A 12,389-nucleotide genomic window follows, 5' to 3' on the forward strand; every position below is an offset into this window, starting at 1 on the left:
AGCTACTATATTCCTCCAGCATTCTGTGTATGCTATTCAATATTTCCAGCATTTGCAGTATCTTTTGTGTACATGATGTGCAGTCAATCCCAAATCGGTCCAGAATGATTTCAGATCTGTCCTTGAAAAATGGCACTAATGTCAGACTGAATGAGAGATGGCATTAGATGAGATTGCATCTTGATAATAGGCCTTGATGCTGGGGTAGGTTTGAAGAGCTTTGCTTAATTTTATTTTAATTTTAGGTTCTATCAGTTGCATAGTATCTATTAAGAACTCTGAACAGCAGTAGCCAATTAAGCCAGTAAATTTCTATCCATGTACAATTTCTCAGACTACTATTATACTACTAATTTTGGATCAATAACTGTGACATAAATCAAGAGAAGCTTCTTCAGATAGGGAACAAGTTGACAGTGGAACCTGCATCTTATGGTTGAGTAAGAATTCTCTTGTCTTGATTAATCAGTCACTTTCTTTGAGATAAATGAATGCTGGCTGCTTTGTGTCTTAATCAGCCTCTAAGTGTTTGAATCTCTGCTGTGGTTGATGCTTTGTTTCAATTTGTCTGCAGTTCACAGTAAGTGATATGCATAATTCCAGATGGAAATGCATCATTAGACATTGTCGAAGTATTAATTTTATTATTACCTTTGTTCCTCTGAAGCAATTAGAGATGTCCCGATGTGGGTAAATTAGTTCATTTTATCCTATCTCTGCCTTTTATTCCCTCTTTCCTCCTTCCTTTGTTGTTTCTTTCCTCTCCTTACTTGGTTTGTTTGTTAAACCTTGTTTTATTGGGCATCTCTGGAAATGTGACTCGTTAACCCCTCGCTAACAGCCACTGGACTCCGTGGCGAGAAACCCACCCTTCTCAGGCTTCACATGTCTAGGGTGTATATGACTTTGGTCCTGCCAAATCCCTGAGATTGGGTGTCTCACCCACCCAAACCCCATTTTTTTTTTGTTCTGAATGTTGTGCGATTTACTGCCCCCAGAAGGAAATAACAGATTGTTCTATAATTAACCAGTTATTAAATGAAAGAAAGAGAAAAACAAAAAGGGCACATTACTGTTAAATAGTCAAATATGCACTTAAGTTGGAGCTCATCTTGAACTTGTCTGGATCCTCGGTCTGCATGAAAGCACACACCTTCCGAATGCCTCTCAAAATCCATCTCGAATAAACGAGTCTTCCTCGGGAGTATTAGTCCTTCCTCCTTGAAGCCATTCATCTGCACAAGGTACCTGGTGCAACAGGGATGGCATCCTCAGCTATCTTCACTCCTCGCTTCTCCCAGCTCCCACCACCAAAGACCTTTAACCCAGCTTTCTCCAGAACCTTCTCCCAATTCCACTGTCCTGATTGGTTGACAACACATTCCTAAGTTGAACAACAAGCTTCTTATCTCAGCACAAATCCAAACAGGCTGAGAGCAGAGCAGACTACTCTGACGGAACTGCTAAAATGAAATACCTACAGCATAGCAGTAAAAATCTTAACAAGGGTGTTACGTTTGCATTAGTATTCATTGTTCAGTCTTTATTGTTTTTCACCATTGAGATTCTACTTAGTTGAAAGAAAGTTAGCTGAGGAAATTCATATTGTCTGGTGGTGGTAATGTTGCCATATTTTCGCTGCTGTGTAACAGAAGGTAGCTTGCTATTAGATGCCCTATACAGGTTTCTGATAAATCTGTTTGATTCCTCGGTCCAGCTATGTATGCTCTAAACAGTATTCTCAGTGTTAATTTAATAGCTTATTAGGTCATGAACATATAATGTGAAATGAATAGTCCCTGTGCCATCAATATCTTGTGGAATTATTTCAAATTTCTTTGGTGAGCCCTAATTTGGAGCATTGTGTGCAGTTTTGGTCACCTATCTACTGGAAAGATGTAAATAAGATTGAAAGAGTACGGAGAAAATATACAGGGATGTTGCCAGTACTGGACGACCTGAATAATAAGGAAAGATTGAAAATATTCAGACTTTATTCCTTGGCACATAGAAGACTGAGAGGAGATTTGATAGAGGTATACAAAATTAAGAGTATAGATAGGATAAATGCAAGCAGGTTTCTTCCACTGAGGTTGGGAGGGACTACAACCAGAGGGTGAAAGGTGAAAAGTTTAAGGGGAACATGAGGGGAAACTTCACTCAGAGGGTCATGAGAATGTGGAATAAGCTGCCTGCACAAGTGGAGCATGTCCACTCAGTTTCAGCATTTGAGAGAAGCTTGGATAGGTACATGGATAGTAGAGGTATGGAGGGCTATGGTCCTGGTGCAGGTTAATAGGAGTAGGCAGTTTAAAAGTTTTGGCACAGAATAAATGGGCAGAAGGGCCTGTTTCTGTGCTCTACTTGTCTCTGACTAAAATCTTGTTAAAACTATAAAACTACTATAGATGATGTACATTATGGCATTTCCCTTTTACAAAATATCTATCAACATCATATTGTACAGGACATATCTGCAATTAGAATCAGAACCTGGTAGCTACAATTAATTTTAATATTTTTTCCTCCTCATTGTTTTACTCTCTTATTTTCTTCTGTAGGAATTGATTCCTTCCCATTTCTGCTTGCTCAAAGTCCTTGTTTTTCCAGCAATGAAAACTTTGGCAGGGAACATCAATGGGGTATTTGTGCCATGAGGGAAAGCTCATCACAGCTGGCTCCCAACTTTGTTCTCTAATCCAAAATCATGTACAAATACCTGTTTGTGCTCATTGAAGAGCAGCACGGAGCACAAGATGTAATCAGTGTCCCTATTCTTTATCACTTTGCTAGAGCCATCCCTGTGGCCTAGCAGGCTAAAAATTCAGTCTTCCTGATCTCTGAGCTACCTCATTGCCCTCATGCCTTCCTTTCCAACGAACCTTAGAACAGAATCTTCAAGGTATGCTAAACGGAGAATTTTGTTTTCATCATTAAAGTCCCCTTTTTTTTGATCTTTCATACTTTACCTGTCATAGTCATACTGATGAAAGCATATTACCTAACCTTTATTAGTCTAAAAGGATTAAGTTTCCCTTGTGTGTTTTGATTTATGCCTGTATTAAATCTTAAAATGACTTATCTGTTCATTATTACCTTGTTTTGTTCTGAGTTCCCCTCTGTACAATCCCAGCAGCTTTCAGAACTATTTGCCACCTATCTGGTTTCAGCAATCACTTTCTAGCTAGCCTCCTTCCCCTCCCCCACCTTTTTTCTGGCGTCTTCCCCCCCCACCCCCTCCTTCTCAGTACTAAAGAAGGGTTTTGGCCAGAAACGTCAACAGTTTACTCATTTCCATCGATGTTGCCTGACCTGCTGAGATCCTCCAGTATCTGGTGTGTTGCTTCAGAAGTATTGGTCAAAATTTCTGGGCTTGAAGGATTAACTCTGTTTCTCTCTCCACTGATTCTGCATGACCAACATTTTCTATTTTATTTCAAATTTTGATAATCTAATTCATTATATAAAAAACATTATTATTGCAGAACACTTTGGGGAATGCAAAAGACCCAGCTTAAACTGGGAGCGCTTTATCAATGTTAGCTTTGCTTGACCCGTTTCCCATTCACTGGCAGCACTCTTTTCTCTTTATGGATTCCATCAAGCTGGATTCTGGGAGCTCTGGATCCCAAAGGCTGGTCAGTTGCCGAAGTGAACACGTGGAACTCTGAAAGAAAATTGCAAAAAAAATATACAAAACGTAAACAAATGAGACCACAAATTTTTCAGTCAACCACTTGTGGATAGGTCATTGCCTGTTAATCATTAATGCACAGAGGAATGTAGAGAGAGCTTGTGTTAAGTTTTTTTTGTAAGAGATTAGATCAGAATCAGAACTGGGTTTAATATTGCCAGCATATGTCATGAAATTTGTTGTCTTTGTGCTGCAGTGCAATGTAACATATAATAAAGAGGATAAAATACATGAATTACAGTGAATATATGTGTGTGTGTGTGTGTGTGTGTATATATATATATATATATATATATATAAAATAGTTAAATATGTAGTGCAAAAATAAAAAAAAATTATTGAGGTAGTGTTCATGGGTTCAAAGTCCATTCAGAAATCTGATGGCAGAGGGGGAGAAGCTGTTCCAGAATCGTTGAGTGTGTGCCTTTAGGCTCCTGTACCTCCTTACTGACAGTAGTATTGAGAACAAGGCATGTCCTGGGTGATAGGGGTCCTTAACGATGCATGCTTCCTTTTTGAGGCATCATTCCTTGAAGATGCCTTGGCTAATGCCCATGATGGAGCTGACTAAGATCACAACTTTCTGCAGCGTATGTCAATCCTGTGCAGTAATCCTCCCCACCCCCATTCCAAATGGTGAGGCAGTCAATTAGAATGATCTCCACGGTATATCTGCAGAAATTCGAGTGTCATACCAAATCTACTCAAACTAGTAATGAAATATAGCCTTCCTTGTAGCTAATGACATTTCCTTTGTTTTGGATCAGGAGACTGATAAATCATTTCTGGGTTGTAGACATCTACATAACTCCTCAACAATCTTGTCTAGTTTGGTGGAAAAATTACTTGTACGGTTAGAAACATGGCACAGAGAGCTGGGAGCTTATTGAAATTTAGCAAAAGGCAATCCATGGGACATTGCTAAAACTTGATAACAGTTACAACTACAAAGAAGACACAACTGTGGCTATATTTCATTAGGAATTGAAGAAAATAGATATGCCACCAAAGACGCTCACAAAATTCTGCAGATGTATCATTCTAAATGGTTGCATCACCATCTGGTATGGAGGAGCTGCAGCACAGGGTCAGAAAATACTGCAGAATGTTGTAATCTCAGCCAGCTCCATCATGGGTGCGAACCTCCCCAGCATTCAGGACACCTTCCATAGGCAATACCTCAAAAAGGTGGCATCCATCATTAAGGACCCCCATCACCCAGGATGTGCTATCAACCTAGAGGAGGAGCTAGAGTCTGAAGACATGCACTAAGTGTTTCAGGAACAGCTTCTCCTCCTCTTCTATCAGATTTCTGAATGGACAATGAACCCATGAACACTACCTCAGTAATTTTTCTCTCTCTCTTTGCACTAACTTATTTTTTTATATATATTGATTGTAATTTTTAGTTTTTATTATTAAGTATTCCAATGTACTGCTTGCCACAAAACAACAAATTTCCAGTGGTATTAATCCTAATTCTGAGAATGCCTTATCGTATTGAAGTAAAAATATGAATACTTAGCTACCTGCAGGAAGCAAATACTGAATTTAGATGTTGAAATGGTAACTTGGTTGGTGAAAGTAGAGAAATAACTGAAGCAAAGAATATCTAAAATAAAATACAGTTCACAGCAAAACTACCTTCTCTCCACCTTACTAAATTTATACAAGTCACATTGATATTCTTTTGCCCAGTCCTGACCCTTCTTCAAATAACAAGACATACAAAATGCTGGAGGGACTTGGCAGGTTAGGTCGAATCTATGGAGGGAAATAAACAGTTGATGTTTTGGTGAAATGTCTCGGCCCGAAACATCAACTGTTTATTTCCTTTCCAGAATGCCGTCTGACCTGCTGATTTCCTCCAGCATCTGCAGAATCTCTTGTATCCCAGATTCGAATAACACAGAGAAAATGTTAGACCTCCTATGACACCTTATAACCAGTTCTTGTGTTGCCACTGTACTATTTATATAAAATAAAACTTTAGAATAGTTGAGTGAGGCAGATGTTACCTGAAATTCACACAGTAGTTGGAAATGATACCAACAGGCAGGGATCGTGAGATAGTCCCAGTTAGCTTTCTATCACTGTGCTTGCAATCAAATTTTAGTCAGTCTCTTCTGAGGGTGTCCTGTATGTCTTGAGACCAAATTAGTCTTAATTAGATCAAGTAAGAACAATGTAATGTGGTTTTCATTTGGAAGCCAGTTTATCCTAGTTTCATATGATTCCAATTGTGTCATTTACAGTGGATAACTTTATAAACAGGAAGGTAGAATTGATTTAAAAACTTTTGCACTGAAGTGACACAAAAAACTTCAGTGCAACATACACCCATCCAAGGAGTTGTGTGAAACACTGACAGTGAAGTGTAATTACCAGTTATATTTCAATATTAACTGAAACAAACAATGTTGATGATAGGAAGATGATATAAATATATGATCAAATAATATATTTGAAACATTTTATTCAAGTATTTATTTTTCTCTGCCAGAGTATAGATGAAGATGCTTTCCTGCATTTATCACAACAACCAAACATAATGGTCCTTATGCACACGTACCTGCCCGCCTTATTAGCACTCCACCTCTCAATTGTATGGATGTGTAGAGTCCATTGTAACTGAAAGATGGATGAGTTACTGTGTCAGTATCAGACAGAGAACTGTAGAACACCTACACTTTAAATTATGCTTTTGACAGTGAACAGTGGGAGCATCGGGGAACTGCTATCTGGTGGAAATTGTGCCATTTATCATGGAATGTCACAGCAAAATAATTCTGTTGCTTTACTCGTGGTAACTTATTTTTGACTCATCTGTTTTATATTTCTCCATTGCCTGGTTAAATGTAGTATATAGTAAAATAACTGATGGTTCTGCAGTACAGCCCAGTGTAATATCTGCTTTTATCTTTCCTTCCCTACCCCAAAAGAGGAAACATTTTCTTTTCACCAGGAACAATATTGTCATCTTCTTCATTTTGTTGTCCTTGAGAACATTGTTACTTTTGGATGTCAGCAGTGGAGTATTTTATGTGAGCATTCTAGTTATTTCTCATAATGCAATTAATCTGTTTGCCTTTGTCTGATTTTGTTTTCTCCAGGCTAATGAAACATTTGCTTTTGTTGGCAATGTCACTCACTATGCCAGAGTCTGGCTGAATATTTCCTCTGAAATCCGCACTTTTCTGGAAGAAGGCAAGCTACAGAATCGCATCAGCTGGCTGCAGCAAGTACGTGCTTAATCTGTTTATCATAACTACTTGAATATGCTTCGGCAGACAAGGTTCACTACTTTCTTGCTACAGTTCTATCAACTGGTGACCAGTTTAATCCTTAAATAAGCAAAATGAATAGAAGTTGACACCAATTTATATGCTGACGAGAAAACCATTCATATTACTGATTAAGACAAGTCACCGGTGTCACTGGAAGCTCCAAGTGAAACTGATACCCTGTTATCAGCAACTAAATGAATCCTTTCACCATCAATAAGCCATTCAAAATGAATGATTGCCTGTTAGACATTAACACGGCTCAGATTTGCCTAATACAACCTTTTTTAAAAAATTGAGAAGTGAAAACAGTGACATAGAAGTTTTGCATCACTCCAGCTATGCGTAGCAACACTAGCTATTTTTAAAAAACCAGAGTACTTTATGTTGCATCACGTTAAGGAACAAAACTCCAGAAAGTTTTTGAAGGAAAAGAATATTTTCTGTTGACAATTTAATTTGTGAGATTACTTTTACTTTATTTAGAGATACAATGCAGATTAGGCTCTTTGGCAGCCCTTGGACCTACACCGACCAGCAACCCCTGACAAACACAATTTAGTCCTCACCCAATCATGGGATAATTTACAACAGCCAAATAGCTTACCCTCTAGGTCTTTGGACTGTAGGAGGAAATCGGAGTACCCAGGGAAACCCCATGCATTCCATGGGGAGGACAGACAGAAACTCCTTACAGAGGATGCCAGGATTGAACTCAAAATGCCTTGAGCTGTAAGAGCCCCGTGCTGACCACTGCACCACCATGGCGCCCTTTTCTTTTGCAGTATATTTCTTCAATTGTTTCTTTCCTGAACTTGTAGTAGTAGTAGTGACTCCTTGGTTAATAACAATTTAGAGGGTGCCAGATCTCTCAATACTTTCCCTGATTCCAATTCTTAATTATCAAGCCTTGGTAATTAATGTGAATAATTTCTTTGAACATAGGGGCACTGAAGTCTAGCCTTATTGTGTCTTTTCTTTCCTTGATCTGATATGTCCTTACCTGTGTTTGGTGCAGCCACACTTAGAGCTATTTCTGACACATTTTAACCATCCTCACCGGTGTCACTGGAAGCTGCAAGTGAAACTGATACCCTGTTATCAGCAACTAAATGAATCCTTTCACCATCAATAACCCATTCAAAATGAATGGTTGCCTGTTAGACATTAACACGGCTCAGATTTGCCTAATACAACCTTTTTTAAAAAATTGAGAAGTGAAAACAGTGACATAGAAGTTCTCAATTTCATGTTGTCACACTTCCAGGGTATACACTCAATATAAATAACTCCTCCAGGGAGCCTCTGTCATAAAGACAGTTTTGTGATGCAAAGCATACAATCTACTCCATCTCAGGACTTGTCCAACTTGCATCAGTATCAGTAGTTACAGAGTTTTATGGGATCAAATGCTATTATACTTGGAACACTAAATCGCAACTGATGTGTTACTATGTAAGTGCTTATAATCAGAATGAGGTTTAGTATCACTGGTGTATGTCATGAAACTTGTTGCGTTTAAGTATATATTTAGTAGTGAGGTAGTGTTCATGTGTTCAAAGGTTCATTTTATTGTCAGAGTACACATCTACTTCGATATTCTGATATTCGTCTTCTCCAGGTAGCCATGAAATACAGAAGAAACCATGGAAATCATTAAAACAAAAAGACAAAATCCCCCCCCCCCCGCCACAAAAGAAGGAAAAAGAAACAAAATTCATAAATCCCAAACCCCGGTCCCGTCCCTCGCAGAATATCAGTCACAATAACATCAAACCTGCAACCTCCTGCCTCATACACAAAAACCAACAGATCATCCACACAGAAAAACTGATAAAAACATCAGACCACAACTCCCCAACCCCTCCCTCACAAAAACTAACATATATCGCCCATCTGGAGCCCCAGCCCGCCAACCGGCAACAAGAAGGAAAACTGAAAGAGAAAGATGTATGACACGTGAATCATAGGATTTCGGAAACATTCTCCCGTCAGAACCGAGAGTGGCTGCTCAAACTCGGTCCTTCCCTGAAGAGCAACTGCCGACCTGCAGCCTTCCAACCGCCACCGACCCAGCTCCCACCTACCGTTGACCCTCGGCCTCCATGGCGAGTGACCACTGTCCTCCTCTGCCTTCAGCTTGATGCTTCAGTCTTTCTCGATGCTTCGAAAGGGTGTGGATCATGGCCCCATGCTCGTCTCTGGTCTTCTCCTTGAGGCAGCATGTGTTCAATGTCCATTCAGAGAATGGATGATAGAGGGGAAGAAGCGATTCCTTATAACATAATGTTCTCCCTAACTCATCAACTATAAAGATTCCTGTGGCATCACAAGTAAAACAGGGATTGCTCTAAGTGTTCTGGTCAGCATTTATCACACCACTAGCAAACTACAGAAAATATGTATTTTGTCACTGATTTTATAGGTGTTCTAGACTTCGGGTGATCCATGTTTTTAACACTGCACTTCAAAAGTATTTCAATGACTAAAGCAACCTTGGTTCAGTTTTACATTGTGGGGATTTGTACAAATGCAATATTTTCTTTCTGTTTTTATTCATATTTGTAATTACTGTGCAGGCTATGCCTAACGTTTGCATAATTTCCATTTGTTTTGGAAATACTCTCAGGGTCTCTGAGAATATTGTTCCTGCAAAAGAAAGATGAAAACAAGTTCTGTTTATTCCTGGCATAAAAAGATCCATCCTGAAACAGATCTATAGAACTCAAGTTTCCTGACCCAAATGAGGGAAATTTAATTTGTTGTAACTATATTCAGATGTTCCAGATTGTATACATTGGCTTTATACTGTATTTACTGGATATTTCCCTATGGGCAACGTGCTTAATTGGGAGAGATATTGAGATTCATAAGTTCGGCAACCTTTAGGAAGCTCTAGCAGTGAACTGAAGCATGTCACTAAAGCTTTGATAGAAGCCAGCTAGCCGTAAAAATGAAACCATAAATGGAAAATGGAAGAAATCCGTGATTTTGTGCCAGATCTTCCTGCACATTTTTTAACATGATGTGACCTATACAATGATGTAATAAGCTGAATTTTGTTTTTCCCAAACCATAGTCTGAAGCATTTCTTAATAGTTATTGAATAAGGTTTACCCAAGAAAGGGAAAACTTTGTGATCCCCGGTGAAGATAGGAAGGAAAATCTAAACATAAAATGGTTATGTTTCTCAATATTGTAAAATAAGATTCAAATGGTGAATCATAATACAGTCTCTGAGTTTAAAAAAGCTAGCAACTTGTCATTGACAGTGGGAGCTGGAGGTTGTGGTATTTCCACTTTGAACATTTCTTTCTACTACTTACAGTATATCCCTAAAATAAGTTTAATTTTGTAATTTATAATTCCTACAGTACCAGTAATTGTCTCACTATTATTCACCACTTTAACCATTTTACTAAAAGATCCTCAGCCTAGCTCTATACAATTATTCTCAGCTGGTCATTCTGATCTAAGTGTACTTGATTTGGCTCACTAGATCATTGACTCCTGCTTCTCTTTATCCCTGTTTGGCTCTGGTGGGTCAGGATCCATTTCAAAGTATGTATTTGTTTTTGCAAATGGGGTTTGTTTATCCAGTTGCTAGATTATGATTTTAATATTTAAATCATTTTACGTTTTGTGCATTGGTGTAAATTGGGTGGCATGGTAAATCAGTAGTTAGCACAGCAACCTGTGTTTAATTCCTGCTGCTGCCTGTAAGGAGTTTGTACATTCTCTCTGTGATCATGTGGGTTTCCTCCGGGTAGTCCAGTTTCCTCCCACAGTCCAAAGATGTACCAGTGGAAGGCCAACTTGGTCCTTATAAATAGGGCTAGGGTTAAATTGGGGATTGCTGGACTGCACGGCTCAGAGAGTCAGAAGGGCCGATTCTATGTGGCATTTATATAAATAAATAAACATATTCAGTGACATCTTCTCTCGAGAATTGTATCTTTCTCTTATTCAACCACCCCAGTGAAGTTTGGGAGTTTCAGATGATAAATAGTTAATGTACTGATAACTTTTAAATCCAGGCACTTCTGACTGACAGTTGAGTCTGCAATCATCTATGACTCTCTTAACATACTAATAATGCCAAGTCCTGTTTGCCAGTGAGTGGTGGAGTTGCTTTCTTCTGCATTGTTGGCTGCTGTCAGTGGCACAGCCAATGTGATTATGGAAAGCAAATAATCATCGTGAAAACTACCTTTAGGAAACCATTGCCTTTTACATCAAAGAATAATAACAGAATGAGATTGTTCTCCCTTCTGTTGATCTGGGATGCTCTCAAGCCATCCATGGATCCGTTAATGTAGTAGACATGTCAGATATTTCACTTCATCTCAGAACTAATCATAGTCCTCATTAAGATCAAAAGTAGAGAACTGAAATTTGGAACCATAATTATACTTCAAGAAGCCTGCTGGGATTTGACTGTGTGCCAGTGAATTTCTCACTCAGCAACTGCTTCCTGTTTATGTTAATAAACTGCATAATTATTATATCAGTTACCACATAATTGTATTTAAGATGTATAATACAATAATCAACATCTAATCAGTTTCCATTCTGCAGCTTCTAAAGTCCGCTGGGATGGCTAAATGCAAGGAGTTTCTACTTACTAAAAGTGCCATTTTTTAGAAATATTATCCAGCAAGATAATCTTTAACTTGGTTGAAGAAATTTAAGTTGGTAATAACTTGCACATTAAGTGATTGGATTTGGAAAAAGGGGCATGACAGTGATTGGCCCAATTTAAATATCTACTTTATTTTGGAGTACGGTCTGGAATGTCAGTTTTAAATGTAATCATTTTGTTATAAATTAATGAGTACTTGGAACTGCTTTACTGTCATCCTTCATTCATGTTGAACCAAAACAACAACAGACCATAAATGAGATAAAACAAGAAAATGCTGAGGTCACCCAGCAAGACAGGAAATATCTGCGACAGAGAAGCAGGATTTATGTTTCAGGCCAGTAAACCTTCATCTGAGCACTTTGCTGAAAGAGCAACAACCTGAAGCTTGAACTTCGTCTGCATCTTCATAGATGCTGTCAGCCCCCACACCTTCTATATACCTGTTAACAGTGGCTGAAATATTTAGTATAACTTAAACCAAGTAGAATTGTAAAAATATAGCAAATGCTGATGAATGAATTTTAAGGACATATTCTTTTTTAATTAAGCTTGTGCCAGTTCTATTGAATATCATCAAAATTAAAATAACACTTGAAAGATCCATTTTCTGAGTTGCCTTCCATTTTGAAACATTCACCAACCAAATTTTCTGCTTATATTCTGCCTTTTTGAAATTAATTTTATAATTTCAGAACCCAGGAACAAGCAAAAGTTGTATAGTTGTCAGATCTTTCATCAACCAGCGAGATCACAGTTGCTCTGCGAC

At 38.4% G+C, this 12,389-nt stretch overlaps 1 protein-coding gene across 2 annotated transcripts in view; it reads left to right on the top strand.

Annotated features, from left to right (window-relative positions):
- Window positions 1-12,389, top strand: part of abca2 (ATP-binding cassette, sub-family A (ABC1), member 2) — a 519,276-nt gene that overhangs the window by 318,313 nt on the left and 188,574 nt on the right. For both annotated transcript variants that reach the window (XM_073052214.1, XM_073052215.1), the window contains exon 11: window positions 6,808-6,936. In XM_073052214.1, the coding sequence (XP_072908315.1) occupies window positions 6,808-6,936 (129 nt within the window). The remainder of the gene's footprint in view (window positions 1-6,807; window positions 6,937-12,389) is intronic.

The sequence above is a fragment of the Hemitrygon akajei genome, chromosome 7 (assembly GCF_048418815.1).
Source record: "Hemitrygon akajei chromosome 7, sHemAka1.3, whole genome shotgun sequence".
In the NCBI taxonomy this organism is placed as follows: domain Eukaryota; kingdom Metazoa; phylum Chordata; class Chondrichthyes; order Myliobatiformes; family Dasyatidae; genus Hemitrygon; species Hemitrygon akajei.